The following is an 18,140-nucleotide window of genomic DNA, read 5'->3' on the forward strand; positions in this document are numbered from 1 at the left end:
GCGGTAACGCCGCCTGCAGCCGGGGCGGGGGGCGGCGGGACGGGGCCGAGACCCCCGGGCCGCCCCTGCCCAAGCCGCGGAGGGGGGGCTGCCTTCCGCCTTTGGGCGGCCCGTGTCCCGGGGGCGGGCCGGGCCCGCGCCCGCTGTGAGGTGCGGGGATGGCCCCGCCTGAGGGCAGCGGGCATCTCCGCGCCGCCCCGCCGGCCGCGGGGGCAGCGGCACGGGAGGCGGAGGCAGGGACGGGAAGGGAAGGGCCGCCCTCGCCCACCCCGGCCGCGGAGAGCGAGCTGGGGGAGCGGAGGCGAGGGCGGGAGCAGAGGGAGCGCGGGCGCGGGGCGGCTTCCCGCGGGCGTGTGCGGGGCCGCGGAGGCGGCGGGACGCGAGGAGAGGCGCGGGGCGCATGGAGGAGCGGCGCGGTGCGGGGCCGGCCCGGGCGGCCGGCGGGCGCTGAGGCGGCGGCGGCGGCCCGGGGGCGCTGCGGGCACGGCCGCCGCGGAGCGAGCCATGCGGGGGGCGAGGCTGCTGGCGGCTCTGCTGTGCCCCCTCTCCCTGCTCGTCACCGCGTCGTGGGGAGTCCGCTTCCACCCTGGACAAGGTAAGCGAGCGGCAGCGAAGGCGGCGAGCGGCCCGGAGGTCCTGGCCCTGCGGCGGGCGCCGTGCCCTGCGGGGCAGCCGCCGCTCCTCGGCGGGCGGGAGGAGGCAGCGCTGGCTCCCGGCGGCGGCGAGTGGCGGGGCCGGGCGGCCGCCGCCGCGGGGTCTCGCCGGACGCGCTGGCGGCTGTCCCCCGCCCCCCGGCTGTCAGCGGACCCCGGGCTGGCGCCACGAGTGCCGTGCCAGGAGCCGTGCGGATGCCGGCGAGGCGTTGCTGCTGTGCTGCGGCGTCAGGCTGAGCCTCCTGCCTTCTGTTGCAGAGACCTTGGTGAAGCAGCTCTCCTCTTACGAAATCATCACACCTGTCCGAGTGAATGAGTTTGGAGAAGTTTTCCCGCACACGCATCATTTCAGAAGGAGGAAAAGGAGCTTGGAGGCACCGCTGGAGCCCGCTGCTTTCCGAACACATTACCAGCTCAGAGCATACGGGCAGGTCTTCCAGCTCAACCTGAGTGCTGATGCAGGCTTCCTTGCTGCTCAGTACACGGTGGTGCACGTCGGGGCCCCGCAGAAGCAGCCGTCCCCTGATTTGCGCCACTGTTTCTACCGGGGGCATGTCAATGCCCAGGAAACGCACATGGCTGTCTTCAGCATCTGTGGTGGTTTGGTAAGCATGTTGGTCACTGCTTCCTGTCTCCATTCATATTCTCCTCCCTGAAAGAAATGTAGTGGGATGCCTTTGCTGGAGAGCTAAGCTGGAAATTCTTGGGCATCATTCCAAGTAGTTGGTCATGAAATGTCTTGGCATCAGCAGTGTGCAGTCATGATGATACTTCTCTGGTGGGATATACAAGTGCCGCTTTCAAAGGATCTCTTTCTGGCCAGTAATATAGTTGGTTGATGTAACTCCTGACACCAAGGGCTTTATAATGGAGGGGAAAAGCATGCCTTAGAAACACAGTAAGCTATTGTCTTGATAAAATGATGCCATTTGGCATCAGTTATGTGTTTGTAGCTTAACAGATATTGTGGTTGTGGGTGAGGAGTAATGGTAGTTGAGATGGTGAGAGAAGAGCTGGTGTTGATCAGTTTCTTCCTCAGCTTTCAACAATACTGTAAAGGTATGTTGTACTGTAAAGGTATATCCTAATAAGTGTGCAGCAGTGCTCTCTAAACACATTCATGCTGAAAGTGAATAGGAAATTTCCTAACTTCAGTGGAAGTGTGTCTGTGAAACCCTTCTTAAGAATTGTATTGAGTAGACAAATCAAAACTGCGATGATACACATTTTGTACTTATCCCTTGATAGCTTTTATTATGTCTTCCAAAGTGATAATGGAGAAATAGTATCACACAACTATCTTTGAAAACAGTTGTACTGTGTTGCTAAATTTTATAGTTTTTCCCTAGAAACATGAAGACTGGTACCTTGTGCTTTACCACATCACTACTTACTGAAATGCCAAGGACAAGTTGTGTGACAGGCACACTGTAGAAATACACCATTGTAAATATTACTGTGAATTGAAGTTGGTGTTGTTCCATTATTTTTGCAGTCACTCAGGAAACTAAAGGTGCAAGACTCTTATTTTTGGGACCTCAAGAAAATCCAACTTCATATACTAGGCTCTTTCTAGGAGCCTACACAGAATAGAATGCAGTTGGTTGAATGTATTTAGGACTGTTTGATGTGTATTAAAAGAGGGTGATACACAGGATAGAACAGAGAACTAGAAAAAAACTGCTATTTGAAAGACACACCTCTTTCTTGTGCTTCTTGGAAATTTGTATATATACCATCTCGTCTTTGGGTTGAGGTGTGTGGACTTTGGATAGTCCTTGGAAATTAGTGAAGAAGCAAAGTAATTCTGTATTCATCCTAAGTTTTATTTATAGATCTTTATATTGCTTTACAAATAACTGTCCTTGGTTCTTGACTGTGTTATCCAAAACCCAATTCAAAACTATACCAAATATCATAATATGTTTACTAAGACAGGGAGTAGTATCTTTACTAGGGGAGGGAAAGATGAGGTATCACAAATATGGTTGGTTTTGGTTTATTTCTTTCATGTTTCATATTTTAATAGATGCTCAAATGTCATGTCATTGAGAATAGTGGCATACAGAAAAAGTTCAATAAGTTCTAAGAATTTTTACTTTCAACAGCCTTTGTTGCCTGTTTGAATTCAATTGCTGTAAACTGTTTCTTTGCATTACTTGAAGGGACCATGTACATTAAAGATAACTTTTCATCAAAACACGTCCTTACTGCTGCCAGTAGTTGTCTCAAATACCTTATTTATTAGCTCTCAAATTCTTCGTCACAGGATCATCTTCTTGCCTGAAACAAGCTGAATGTCTCTCTTCTTATTTCTCCTCCTTAGTGATACATTACAGTATCATCATGTATGTGTGTGGTCAGAAATCCCTGAGTGCCTTTAAATTAGCCTTTCCCTCTTCTAGATGAGCCTTGTGAACTTGGCACTGCAGCTTCCAGCTGTACTTCATGTCCTCAGGCATTGCCTGGCTCAAAGGGTACCTGGTCTGACCACCAACAAAGACCTTTCTGTCTCACTGCTCTCAGGACTTTCTCTCACCTCTCATTTCACTTTCTGCCCAGGCAGATACAACCTTGGAAGGTATGTAGCATAGCCAGTGTTGTGTCTGCTTTCCCCTCAGTGGTAGTGGTTTTCAGAAGAGGAAGCATCCCTCCCTGGATGCTGTTGCACTTCTGTGGGATATGCCTGTAGTTTTCCAGGGAGGGATTGTGTGGTGGTCACAGCCAACTGGTTGCCTGTAACTGCACAGAGTGTCCTCCAACCTGACTCAGAACCTTCAAGCTAGTGTTCTTCCTCATCCTCATGGATTCAAAGCAAATGTTTTCTGCGTTATGCGACTGCAAAGGAGAAAACTTTTTTGGAGTTTAGGGAAGAATGAACATGAAAAGGGGGAACTACAGACCAGGTGGAATTATCCTGTGAGACCTTGTCTTTCCTGAATGCATTTCCTATTCCTAGATGGGACTACCCTCAAAAATTAGTAAAAAGATGTTTTTATCCCCAAAGCTTTTAAAATTTCATGGGTTTGTGCATTCAACAAATGTAGCTGAAAAAATACATTAGTCAGTTATTGCTCTTTTAATGAACAGTGTCATGCATCACGAGTGCATCCAAACATTTAAAGTCTGACTGCTGCTGAGGTAAGATACTATGTATTGGAAGCAAGAAGGTAGAAACCAAGCTAGTGACTCGGTAGCCTTGCATTATATTTATTTTAGGTAAAGTCCTTTCTCTTTGTAGGATCGCTGAACTTAAACTTAGTGTATGGAAGTTATGATACTCTTTGAACTATCTTCCAGCTTTGCATATATAAGAGAATTGCTTATATTTGACCAATGCTGTAAAAGCTAGGGAGGAAAAAATTGTACTTAGTTATAAAGGTACAGGAAGTGTAACAATGGAATTTTAAAAATTGCTCTTGATATGTACCTGAGTCATGTGAAGTGAAACCAGGTATTGGTATTCACTTTATCCTGTAGGCATCTATCCCCAGGGTCTGACTGGGTTCATTCACAGCTTCATTCCTCCTCAAGTTCCTTCTTTCTTTCCTTTTTTTTTGCATTCTCAGGTTGAGTGTGTTGTCCCCCTCCACCCTGATTTCCCATTTCCCCCTCCATTAAGCCTTTTCCTGTATGTGCTAAGAGCACCTACAACCCAGAGTACCCATGGAGCATTGCTTAATGGCTCCTGACACCCTGTATGCAGTTTTGTTGTGTTACATTTCAGAGCATGCCCTGGGTTCAGGGGTGCAAATGGCACAGGGAGGTTAGAAGGTCAGCAGGGAGTCTGTAGTAATTGCAAGGAGGGAGTGTATAATTAGGGAACTTTGGGATCCATCAAAGGCACAAGGTCATTTGGAGTGATGGCCTGGGTGCCTAGCTGAACATCTGATCACATACAGGCATATTTCTTGCATCTTTAGAGTAATTTTTGAGATTTCATGCTTTATTTCACTTTATTTTCTGAAGTTCCATATTTTTTGCTTTTACTGCATTCGTCAGTTATAGCTTCCTACAAACAGAGAATGGGATCTGCTGAGGATGTCCCTGGATGCATGTAGACTAAAGATATCTTTCAAAGGTTATGCAGACAGCAAAATCAAAGAGGTAAACCCCAAATAGTTAAAAATCATTTAACTTTTGAGAATATTTGACTTGTGAGCTTAATGACAAATACAAGCTAATACCAGTGAATGAAGTGTCTTATAAATGGTGATAGCTCCCGTATTTTAACTAGAATGCACCTTCAGTTCCTAGCTGGACCCATCTAAAGAAAAGAGCTTTTTTTGGTTGTTTTTTTTTTTTTTTTCATTATCCTGAATGAATGCTATAGAAACTGTTTGGTATTTTTTTCTCAGGGGTTAGGAGGGTGCTGGCTGATGCTGAGAACAGTTAAAATCAGTTTTTGTGAGCTAGAAGAATGCTTAAGTGCCAAAGGTGTTTTATGTGACAACTGTGAGAGATGAAAAGGTAATAAAGAAGGAAAAAATACATTCTTTTGGGTGTCTGGTCTCTCGTGTGTAGAGCAATTTCACATGCTCATTGACTGGCAGTAGTTAGGAGTAGAAAAGTACACATTATTCTCTTCTTGTGTGTATTTGCCAGCTGCCAGCTTCCTGCAGTCCAGGAAAGCAGGACCACTTTGTTCTAATATAGCTTTGGAGTGTGACAAGTTTCTTCAGTAGCTCAAGGGAGCCCTTTGCCCTTACTGCACATCAGACTTAGTTTAGTCTGGAGAAGGGCAGGAGTATGAACCTAAGTGTGGATCTTTGCAATCCTCGGTACAGGAGGTTGTGTTTATTTTTTGTTAATATGGGTCAGCCAATCACCTTCCTCAGAGGTGATTTTGAAAACAGCTCTGTCTGCTGCTATGGATTGGTAAAGTGGCTCCTTTTAGGGAAAAGTAAGCAGACTTGGAATTTGTCTCAAAAAACTGTGATTTTTAATTGCTTAAAAATCCAACAATCCAAAGCCCAAAAACTTGCTAGAAGCTGCTGCTAGCTTAGCCAGCATCTAGTTGCTTGTGGAGATCTAGTGCAGGTAACAAACCCCAGATATTTGCTCCCTGGTTTTGTGCTCCTTAGTACTAACAACCTCAGTGGGTGAAACTACATTGTTTTTTCCAAGAAACCTTTACACTTGTAACTGGAAAATATGCTTACCTTGAGGTAGTTTAATGCTTTAACTTCTAAGCTGTCACTTCAAAAAAGATATGTTCTAAATCTGGAAGGTGGGATAGTCTCAGTATTCGGTTACATTTATAATGCTATGAATTAGGCACATACTGGATTTCATTGTTTTTTATCTACTGATTCCATCATAAGCTAGGAAAACAATCCTATTAAAATGTCAACTCAAGGCACTTGATTCTTGCTTGAGCAAACAAAGTCTTACTGCTACTGGCTGGGTGATCTGAAGACTTCCACTTGGTAGTTCTGGTTTCTTGTTCTTGCTCTGGATCTGTAAAACAAGAAGAGTTTCAGTGCTTCCATTATAACCCTGAGCATTTGCTCTGTCTCTGATCAGCACAAGGTGGTTTTAAGTAAAAGGTTTTACTTTGCAAGTTTAAGATAAAATATTCTTTCTTTTTGGCTTGTTAAAAAATAGTAAGACAATTTCGGTCCCTTCTACAGCTGTTTTAAAAACCCTGAATCTTCTCCAGTATTTTTTTCTCAGGCTCTTTTCATCTCAGCTTTGCTTGGAAATACTTCTACAGGTGCTATACCTTCACACATGGGCCAGCACAGATCAGCAAATACAGGTGGTCATTGCAGTTATAAACTGAGAAGATACATGGAGTTGCAGATTGTGCAGCTGAAGGTCTGTCACAGAAAATGTTTTATCAAAAGTAGCAGGACCTGAGTATGTGTCTACTTGTCCACCTGCAAAATTCTGTAGGAATTGTCCTTTCAACAGACTGGATGTGCCTATGTAACGCTTTATGTCAAGGGTGCTCAGCCATCACTGCCCACATCCTGTGTCTAGTGGCCTTTCCTTGGTGACTGCTTGGGCACATTCTTTGCCCATATGTTTGCCAAATAAATTGTTTTGATGGCTGCAGCCATCAAGAAAAAGCAGTTCTCAACTGCTGCTTTTATTGTTTGGATCTGTGTGACCCAGGTGAATTTGCTGGTATGCTCTGGGCAGCCAAAGGAACTTTGATTTACTTTTATCTGTTTATATATACATAAACACATGTTCATTAAACTTTGAGGAAATACACAGAAGTTTCTGTGTCAGGGAAGGGCAGAGTACACAACATATGGCCCTTTGCTGTCACTAAGCTAAATTACTGGTGTGCAAATAGGTGTGGGGGAGGGGTTGTGTGTGGGTTCTCTTTTTTTGTCTGAACTTATGCTTCCAGTCCCAGGTGGCAGTCAACATTTAGCTGTCATGGATCTCAGGAAACTTTGTACTCTTGGGGAATAGATAGGCTTCCCATATGAGATAGTGTATCTGCAGTAGTCTCAATTCTCGTTCAGTTTCAGACATACCCTCATGTAGAAAATGGCAAGATTAAGATAGCAAAGCCAGACACTGAGAACAGTTAATATCTTTTGGGAATGCACATATTTACAGAAGTACTCAAGGTAGCTTACTGTGTGGCTGACTAAGGTGAAAATCTAACCATGGCTTGTGTGCTCGAGTGATAACTGCCTGTGATGGTGCTTATGAGGTCAAAAGGACTGTATGGAGCTATTCATCTCCCAGTGAGATAAAAAGCTGGTTCTGCATCTCCTTACAAACATCAAACTAGGAAGTTCTCTTTAAACAGAGATAAGTTGCAAATGTAAATTTGCTTGACATTTTCTGAGACAGGCGAGATGATATGATGGAGTTTCCTTCAAGATAAAGTGTATGGATCCCCTAGGTCTGTGTTCTGTCAGAATACTTAGCTTGATGGTAGTTGAGGTGTTTAAACTAAATCCCCTAAAACTCAAAAATAAAAGCCAACAACCTACTCCCTCCCAAAGTAACCCTCAAACAAGCAAGAAAAACCCTTTTATGTATTTATACATTTTGTTTTGCCAATTTCAACAAGCAATGTAAGATAACTGCTTTTCTGTAATGGAATTTCCATGTATATATCTATTTTAAAAAGTTGTTATGCATATTTTTAGTTGGCTTGTCTAGCTTGTTCACTGTGAATTGTATATAAAGGTAAAAATAAATAAATAAATGACCCCTCTCTCTTCCTTCCACTCCACTGAGCCTTGTTTATTTCCATGAACCAATGCTCTTACCAGGTGGCTTTGAGATCGTTTTTTTTAACATTCTCCCAAGTTTTCTGCTATTTAGCCCCTCTGTTTTGGCTACAAAGTTTATTTAGAAACTCCTGGTTATCATATGGTTATTGGTAAGGCGTGGTCTAAACATACAAATAGGTAAAATCCCTTTAAGCACTTACATGGAACCTTAATTTCAATCTGGAATTAAGAAATTTTATCTAACCAATGCTCAGGTGTCTTTGCAGACCAGGACACTTCCAGCCATAGGTGAATGCCCCATCAATTCTTTTAGTGGTGTGATTGTAGTCAGCTCATGCAATCTTAACATCGCAGAATTTCTAAGATGTAGTTAGATGCCTATAACAAACTTTTAGCATTTTATTCTCTAAGAACTTCAGATGTAATGTTGCTTTCAATCACTTTTAAAATGTTTTCTACCAGAAAACATTTGTTGCTAGATATTTCTTCCCTGGTGGGGGAAGAAATATAAAATTTATGATTTTATTGCTACTTTCTTATTTCAATTATATTAGCTCTGATCTTAATACATTAGCTTGAACTGCTATCTCTTATTGTGTTTCTAGCTGAATTATCTTCTAGCAGAAATATTTTTCCAGATGTTGACAGTGTACTATGATCACTGTAAAACTTCTTTTCTTTAATTAAGCAATGCTTCTTAAGTCTTTCATCATAAAATATTGTAACAATGAGGCAGTAAGAAAAAGGGGGAGGGATTCTTACATGATTCAAGAGCTATGAATAATCAAAAGAAGAGGGATAGTAGAGGGGAAGAGAAGAGTATAAAAGGAAGGGATTATAGTATAAAAGGAAGGGATTATAGTATAAAAGGAAGGGATTTTGTAAATTGCTTTGACTGGTGAAGTACTCTTGCTATAAACTACTTACAGGTTTTTAAGTGAGTTAAGAAGCCATACTTTAAGGGCATGAGAAGTACTTGAGCACAGGAGTGGAGCTTACCTGGGAGGGAGTCTGCCAGTTTAGAGTTGAGTTTTCCAGATCTTCATTTGTTCGTTTAGAGTTTTTATGAAACCATTCCAGTTGTGCTGTTGGACATACTAATTCCTCATTTCTGAAATCTGCTATATATCCCTTATGTTTTCCATGTGTTCTGAAAACTTTATAGACAAAGATGTAATTTGTATATGGGCATGGTACCTTCTTTAACCATAATTTTGCAATATTTATTTCTATAACTCTTGCAAGAGAGTTATTATTGGTTAAGACTATACAGATTTAAGCCACTTTAAACCACTAAGTCATACCATATAGTGAGTAGCTGTGTTGATCCCCTGAACCTTGATTTAATCTAAAGTGTCTAGATCATCCATAATATTTTAAATCCAAAATATAAATTATCATTCTCCTGAGGGCTTTCTCATAAATTTTCTCAAGTCTATGCATATGCATATTTCTGGGTAGCGCTCTTCCTTTGGACCCATTATTTATGATGTGCAAGAGACTGTTTTCAATTTTGTATTCTCCTTCTGCTGAAGAGATGTTTTAAATGTACTTTTATCTCTTTATCTGAAGAAGGGAAATAGAATGTTTCAGGCAGCTTTCTTGTTAGATGATTTGAGTGGCATCTGTAGATGATAAATAAATCCAGTTAATTTCTGATTTAATTTCCTGCAAATGCTTGGTCTCCTGTTTCACCTATCTACCTCTGTACATCTAAGTGGCTTTTCTTTATTTCATTTTATCAAAAATATTCTTCATTTGAATCTCACAGCTCTTTTCCTTGTGTGTCCAAGATGCAGCAATAGCTCCATTTGTATCAGCAGAATCTGTCACCACATGATGTATCACTTTCCTGACTGCTGGACTGTAAACAGCGTAGCTGGTGACTGAATTTTTGTAGATGCATGTGTTTGGAAAATGAGGAGCAAACTATTTTCATGGTGGATTTGGAGGATTGGAATCAGTGGCTATTTGTCATTCTTTGGTTTTGAATGACAAATATCAAATACCTTTCTTAAGATAGAACACTGCTTGATCTCTTAATTTTTGCTCTTTCTCACATACAACATAGAATGTTCAGTTGATGTGCAAAAATTTGTCATAGACTACAGGTAGGAGACCTTCATAGCTACTCAGTTTTAGTTACTGCTTCTTTACCCATACATTGTTGAAGAGGAGAGAATTCATTGTAGAAAGAATGAAAGCTTTTTGCATTATAGATATTTGCTCCGCTGTTTTTTCCATATCTAAACAGGCCACTGATCCTGGGATACTCTCTGAGAATCAGTGGGCCAAAGAGAGAGCAAAAGGAAGCTTGACTGCTTGAGGCCATTTTTCTAAAATGGTTGTCCCAAGTATTTGTGAAGGTGGACTCTCTAAGGACACAATTGTACTGTCTTGTGTTAATCTTTTGACAGCACAAGATTGTGAAAAAAAAGCTAGGAATAATTTTGAGGCCAGGAATCATTATGGAGGATTCTGCCCATCCAGCTGTCTCTCCTAACTTTTTGGCCCGTAAATTTGTGGTCTGTTACTGAGAAGTTTTTAAATGAGGAGACTCGGTCAAAAACATGTCTTATGTTGGGGACTTTTTTTTTTTTAAATTTTTATTTTTAGGATGAAATCATAGAAAAATAATATAGCCTTTTTGTTGCAGTTAGTCTTTTCCAGTGGAAGTCTGATATTCTGGAAGTTTAGTTTAGAATGTAGTATGAACTCTTTCCTTGCTAGTTCTGGGGTATTGTTCTTATAATCTGTGCATTGTAACTGAAACCATTCCTTGTCTGTTTGTTGGAAAAGCTCTTAAAGAAACAAACCCAGATTATCTGCTCCACCTGTTTGAAAGAATAGGAGAAAAGTAAAATGTATGTGGAAAATAAAGCAGGAACAATAAAGTTTTTGCTTAAATCTGGAAGAACATACTTTATTATGTAGAAATATGGGTTTTGGTATATCAGGAGAAAAGAATTAATTAGCATGTGAGTATTGACAAATAGTATAGGGTCAGATTTATGACATTTTGTTAACTGGGACTTCATAATAGTGTATGTAATAAAACAGGAATCTTAACAGGAATTGATGCTTTGTCCCTGAGTGACAGGCTCTTGTCTGTCCCTGTCATTACAAACCTAAAAGGTTGTACCTTAAGACTAACTGACAAGCTGTGGCATGTCTGTTTTCCTGAAGCCCTTTCCAGGCTGTTCTTGGTACGCTCAATCTGCTGTCCTCTACAAATTACCTGCCCTGGAAACACTGGATGTGAGAAGGCTAAACTGAATGTATTAAGGATCCAGCGTGAAGACTACTTGCAAAGAATTTAAATGAAGCTGAGGGGGAAAAGTGCTTCTCTGAGTTAGATTTAAACAGCCTTGGAATGAAAATACTATTTAGAAGTCTTTTTTCATTCTGCGACAAAGCCAGCGCAGCGGATTCATCCTCAATGTGTTGACATTATCTCTAATAATGTTATATATCAGGCAAGATTGCAGATGGGCTTCAGCCATGTGTCAGACTAACAGACTCTTACAGATAGACAGCTGATAGCTGCTTAGAAGGATCCCAAATTCAAGGGGATATTATAATTCCAGTACAATACCCTGGACACTAAAGTAGTCTGCAGCAGTTTTTATAAGACTTAGTAGGTTGTTTGGAAAAGCCCTATTCTTGCTTCTGTTCTCTTTTATCCTGCTCTGCCACTCTCTCTATAACCCTGAGTTTCAAGGCTGACATGAACATTTAATCTCTTAAACCATATTATGTATGTTGCTGTTATCTTTTTGGTTAATCTTATGCTTTAGTGGCAAAACATCTATCAGGATGCGCTGTACCTACTCACTTGATGTTTTTAATTGGCTGAAGTGAGGAAGTTGCTAAAAAGTATGAAAATAATTTGATTAAATTCTTGCACATTTTTTCCTCCTCATAGTCGCCTGAGGTGGAGTACTTAAGCCATAGGAAATTATGTATTTAGTTAGAAGTGCAGTGAGAAAGAGCAGAGTCTGCTTTAGAATTTCATAATTGAAAGGATTATGGGGCAGGGGGCTGGGGGAAAAGAGCTTAATTTTTGTTCTTTGTGTATGTGCCAGTGCTTTTGTTTGTAATCAAGTTACTGTGGCTCCCATTACATAGTTAACCATGTGTGTCTGTGGTGGCCAGGGATGGGGAGTATTTTGGAGGAATCAAGGATAAAAGATACTTTAATGGTGTCAACTTTGAATTTCTGGTACTCTAGTTAAAAATCTTAAAAAATAATATCGTGTTAACACTGTTTCTAATCTATGGGGAAAATGCAATTTTAGAAGAAGAATATTATATAAATTATGTTAAGGACAGAAGGCAACAAATCAGTCCAGTCAGCAGTCAATTGACAGCAGTCAAATTCTGAATTTCTTGATGGCTTCTGCTCTCCTTTGCACAGTTCCCAACTGGTCCTGCTTGGTTATACCTTGTTTCTCTATATTTTTGTGATTTCCTTTGTTTCGTAACTCTTATTGTAATTACCTTTAATACGTTGTTAATATGCGAGGTAATCTGAGTTATTCTGGTGGGGCAGGTCCCTGAAAGCAAACTTCTCTTGTCTTACCTTCCAGGTTTTATTGGAGTTTCCCCCGTCTCACATGCATGTGTATCATCATTAACTTCAAAATGTTATCATAAACAGCTTTTATTTCAATGAGAATTATTTTTATATCAGTATTTTCAGTGGAAAATAATTCAATTACTTCTCTTACTTTCAGATGGGCACCTTCAAGGCACATGATGGTGAATACATTTTAGAACCTCTGATGAAAGCAGATGGAGATGAACATGAAGATGAACATAACAAACCTCATCTTATATACAGGCATGATGAACTTAAAAAAGAATATCAGAAATCCCATAAACCCTGTGAAGTTTCAGGTACAGGCATACTTTAAATTTTATTGTGCCTTTTTCAAATGTCAGATGTTCTAAAGGAGAAAAAAAAGCAAGATTTTATTTCATAAATAATTTTTCTCCACATTGTGCCATTAGAACGTACACATTTCTTTCACAAAGTCTTGTCAGCTTTTCCTTTTGTTTTGTGACAGTGCAAATTCAAAAGTAGGACAAAATGTATATATAGAAAAAATCCATGATGTTGCAAGAACTTTGGTGTGGGTTTGCTTTTACACCTACATTGTCCCATATGTAAACATTGAAAGAGTAGACCCAGAGAAGCTGTTGCTTTTGTTCACAAAAGATAATGAACTAACTGCAATTTTAGCAGATAATAAAAGATAATGAACTTACTGCAATTCTAGCAGATAATACATGACATCTCTTTTCCTTAATAATGGAAGTATCTAATATTACTCATTAATTTATTATAATCTAATCTTACCCATTATTGTAAATTTTTGTCCTTGTGGGTATTTTAATAATTTATTTACGCTACATATTCATAATATTTAGTATTATTTAAGGTCAAAGGAAGGGGGTCAACAGAACCTCTGCCTTGGACTTTCAGAGGGTGAACTTTGGCCTGTTCAGGTCACTGGTTCAAACAGTCCCTTGACTGTTTCCTTGGGAAGGAAACAGTCCTTAATAAAAAAGGGGAACAGGAAGACTGGACATAATTTAAGAAAGAAATTTTGCAGGTGCAGGGGAATGCCATCCCTATGTGCTGAAAGCTGAGCCAGCAGGGAAGATCAGCTCCCTGATCAGCTCCTGGGCTGAACAGAGAACTTTCACTGGAACTCATCTTGAGGAATATCTATGTAGGTGGTTAAAAACATGAAGATTAAAAAAAAAAAAAGCTTGGGCGATTAGTGTAAATAATTTTGGAATTTTTTTTAACATATTTTCTAGTTGAAAACATTATTTTAAGAATTCGGCTTTCCCGTAGATACTAAGGCCAGAAAATAACCATCATTTCAAGCAAATGTTCTTATTCCTATGCCCTTTTTTACTTAAATTATAAATAATATGTACTGAACCTAATTAGAGGTCTTTCAGTTTGTTTTGTGTTTTTTTTTTCTTTAATCTAAACAAGTTAGTGTGACAAAAAGGCTTCAAGCATTAAGAACATGGTAATTTTCTCCCTTTTCATTTTTTGGAACAATTACAAAAGATTGTGAGCTAGAGCTTACTGTCATTTTTGGGGGCAGTGAAGTTGCAGAAATGTTTATGAAGAAAAGCTTTGTGGTTTTATGTTTCTGTTCTTCTAAAGAATGATGTGTCTCCTTTAATGCTAGTCTTGCTTGGTTATTCGGATCTTTTCTTCACAGATGAACAACTTATATCACTTCTTGGACTCATGAAAGTTTCTCTTTCTCTAGTAAGGGAACCTTGACAGGGGATATAGAGGAACATACCAGTCAATTCATATTTTTAGTTTGAAATTGGGCTATGATAATTCTAAAATTGTCTACCAAATCTTTTCTCCACTTTGTACTGTTTTCTTCTAAAACTAGTTTGCCAATGAAGAAATTTTTGTAACCCTGATACATGCCTTACTCAGGTCAGGATAGGATATTTACTGCATCTCCTCAGTCCATAAGTTCTGTTTCTTTTAGACAAGGAAGCTCATCAGAGTTTGCCAGAATATGTTTTGGATAAGTTTCATAGCTATTACTTATCCACTTGATTTCTTTTGTTTGTAAACAAAATTAATTTGATTTGTTCTTGATTTGTTTGGTCTGTAAATTTATATGATCTTTAAACTCTCCCTTTAAATATAAGTATTAATTCCCAATTTGCCAGTACTCTGGAATCTCAGACACTTTCTGTGACCTAGTAAAAATTGTGTATATGAAATTGCTTCAGCCAATTCTCTTCAGTGCTTCCAACTCAGTCAGTCTAAACACCTAAGAGTATATGTGGATACTCTTGAACTTGTTCCTTTTCAGAGCCAGTCCCTGGTTTCTCCCCTTGTTATTGTTAGTGCTAATGGTTTCACAATTAGTATAGCTTTATTTTGTGATTGATTTTTAAACAATTACTCAGTACAGTGCTTGCTGTTGTCTCTACTGTTTTTCTTTCTTGCCATATTGTACCCTTACTTTAAGGAAGACAGACTATGGATTTCTCAAAAATAGCTTAAAGTTTACTCATGAGGGCTGTTCCCTTGAATAATGGAATGTGTAGATTTAAATCCTCTCAAGTTGAGTGTGACAGAAGTGTGAATTCTTGGGTCAGTGCTGTAGTCACTAAGTCGTTACAATAAAATGATTAGGAGATATATCCTTTGGGCACTGTTTTTTAAGAGAGAATTTGAGTTTCCAGAAAGACAGTGGAGGTTTCTTCTGCAGGGGCTGGAGTGCCCAGTTAGCAGCTGAAGTTCTAGAGGGTAGTGAGAGTTCAGATACCCTTCTCCATTGAGTATTTTTTATGTGAGCTAAGATGACTCTGGTAAAGGCATTGTATTTCTGTATCAGGCAACAGAAGCCTTTGGTGGCTGGACTATACAGTATAATTGGAAGTATTACAGTACTTAGAGTGGAGATATTTGAGTAGATTCTGTATTTCTTTTGGAGCCTGATTATACATAATGAATATTTACAAAACTGTCAAAGAGGTCACTTAAGGCTTTGATGTGTACTTGGTTATGAAGTTAAACTCCATATTTATTTAAATATAATGTTATGTAAATTTAAAAGTCAGCATGGACTTGAATGCAGGAGTTGAAAGTAGTTTGTTTTTATTTGTTCTGCTGGTGCCAAAAGTTTGGGTGTAAAAAAGAGTTTTGTTTAACTAACTTCTGTCCTTTGTTGTACTGAGTAAGCTGTAGTGCTTATCTCCTTCCAGCCTTCCTGTTTGGATTATACTGCATTCTAGGAACTGTGTAGTATTGCTGTCTCTTAAATAATTTGGAACAAATACTCCATTTATTGTAGAACTATATAAAAATGTATAAGACATCTCATGTTTCTTTTTTTTTCTTTTTTTTTTTTTAATTCTTCAATGGTTTCTCTTGGAAATAAGATCATAAATATAAGTTTTTCTATTTTGGACAGCCTTTTGCCTTTTTAATATTTAGCAACTGCATTCAAGAGTAAATATTTTTTTTTTTATTTTACAGAGAATGAGTTGAAGAAGAGCACTTTATTACATCCAACCTTCAGCAGTTTAGATGAAAAGAGCAGTGTTTTACAGAAGTCTCTCCATTTAGAGTATGCTTTAAATAACCTCTCCATAGAGGATGGTGGCAATCTGCATTCCAGGAAGAAACGTTTCCTTTCCTATCCAAGATATGTGGAAGTGATGGTCACCGCTGACACCAAAATGGTTCATCACCATGGGCAGAATTTACAGCACTATGTATTAACATTGATGTCAATAGTAAGTAAGTTCTTAAGTATTAGGAATTTTAATTATTTCTGTTCTGTTGTTTTCTTTTCTGCAACTTTCCTGTCTTCTGGTTTGATCAAATTCTGTAAAATAAAATGAGTTTACATAAACATAAATATAAAAGATGGGTCAAAATTTAAGATTATGGATCTTTTCAGTCTAATGCAGTGTAGTGTGTGAAGGTGAAATTATGGGACACATTTCCTGATTTTCTATTGCTTTAGAAGAATTCTTAAACTTCAGGGAGTGAAAAATACAAATTAATTACAGCAGACGGATGTTAAATGGCAGTGTAAAAAAAAAAAAAAGCTTGGTTTTAGTAGTCCTAGTTTTTCAAATTTTCAAGAAACTTCATATTAATATGGGTCAGACTTCGAGTTGCTATCATTTATTTGTGATTTTTGTGCAGCAAATTCTTTCTTGAACCAAAAGTCACTACTTGTATTGATTCAGAATATGGTACAGTAAGCTCTAAAATCAAAAATCTTGCTGTGACATCAGTTGAACCACCTATTAGGAAAAGGCATGCTAACATATTCTGCTTTGTAATTATTCCTACATTTCTGTCCTTACATCTATTCAAAGAGCTTCATTTATACGAAACTGCACCTAGCTTGGGGGCTACCAAATTAAAGCACTTATCACATAAGTATCTACAAAGACATCTGCTTTTTAGATGGCTATTAACTTGACCAGCTATAGATACCTACTTTTGGATGAACAGAATAGCACTCTAGTTTTTCCATGATTAATTAATTTGCTTCATAAAAGTGCCATGCCATTTAGGATGTTGTAGGACATCTGATGTGGCCTCAGCTGCTGCTTCAGCAAGCTCTTCTAGTCTCCTGAGAAACATGTGTTGCATCTGCCATTTGTGAAATTTGGATAACCTGTAGTGAGTGAAGGGGCGCTGAGTAATAGGCATTTAGACAGCTGAGCTGAACTCTGCTCACTCTAATATCCACATCTCCAGCTGATGGCAGTAGAGGTGCTGCCATCTATTACACAGATGATGTAGGCGTGTAAATTTAGAACATGGAGTTTCTTTTAATTAGTTTATTTAAAAAAATAATGTTTTAAGGGAGATTAGCATATGTTATTGTTAGTCTTCTGAATTTTTCTACTTTTGGTGGTGTGAAGGTGTGAAAGTTCATGTATTACCAAAAAAAATCCTTACTGAAAGTTCTTTTGTGTCTTACAGTACAGACTCAGTTTGGGATTCCTTTTGAAACAATTAATCCCTAAGATGCAATTTTTTTTATAGCTACTTCCTTTATTAAAGAGGTTTACTAAGAAACAAAGTGAAGTGGTAAAGACGTTACTTTAAAATAGAAGCTGTTTTTTAGAGAACTTTACAATAGGATGAAATGAAACATTTATTATATCTTTTTCATGAGGTCTTGTTGTGATTATAGGTAATTCCTGATGTTTTTTTAAGAAGAAACCATTATTCCTGCGTCTGTAGATGTTGTACATTGAAGTACTATTCCTTACAGTGCCATATTTGTTCTACACAATTGGACTTTTAGGTGAATAATATAAGCATTGTATAATTGCTATTAAAGATAACCTATATATGAACTGTTTTTAAGATCTAGTATTTAACATATACTGTATGAGTGAAAGAATACCAGTTCTTTTCTAAAAAACTTGTCATTTCTTTCTTGTTCTTTCCTATTTGTACTGTAAAACTAGGATTTTTCACTTATTGCTGGCTTTGGGGTAATAGCCTTCAATAGGCCACTACATCTTTAATGTGAGTTTAATATCTCTGAATACCACTGTAGGTGGTAAGATCTATTACTTGCATCTGTTGGCATCTCTATTCCACATACATATATATATAGGCAGAAGAATTTTGTTTGAAGTAATCTTGAAACAAAAATTTCTTAAGATGTTCTTTCTAGTAATGTTGAGCTTTTATAAATGCAGATATAAAAAGTATAAATTCAGATCTTATTTTTTAAAG

At 38.9% G+C, this 18,140-nt stretch overlaps 1 protein-coding gene across 1 annotated transcript in view; it reads left to right on the forward strand.

The window, feature by feature from the left end:
• Positions 1-480: 480 nt before the first annotated feature.
• Positions 481-18,140, forward strand: part of ADAMTS20 (ADAM metallopeptidase with thrombospondin type 1 motif 20) — an 85,258-nt gene continuing 67,598 nt past the window's right edge. The window contains exons 1-4 of the mRNA XM_059847061.1: positions 481-595; positions 912-1,258; positions 12,598-12,760; positions 15,903-16,162. Coding sequence (XP_059703044.1) covers positions 505-595; positions 912-1,258; positions 12,598-12,760; positions 15,903-16,162 — 861 coding nt within the window. The 5' untranslated portion in view covers positions 481-504. The remainder of the gene's footprint in view (positions 596-911; positions 1,259-12,597; positions 12,761-15,902; positions 16,163-18,140) is intronic.

This window comes from Haemorhous mexicanus, chromosome 5 (assembly GCF_027477595.1).
Source record: "Haemorhous mexicanus isolate bHaeMex1 chromosome 5, bHaeMex1.pri, whole genome shotgun sequence".
NCBI classification, from domain to species: Eukaryota; Metazoa; Chordata; class Aves; order Passeriformes; family Fringillidae; genus Haemorhous; species Haemorhous mexicanus.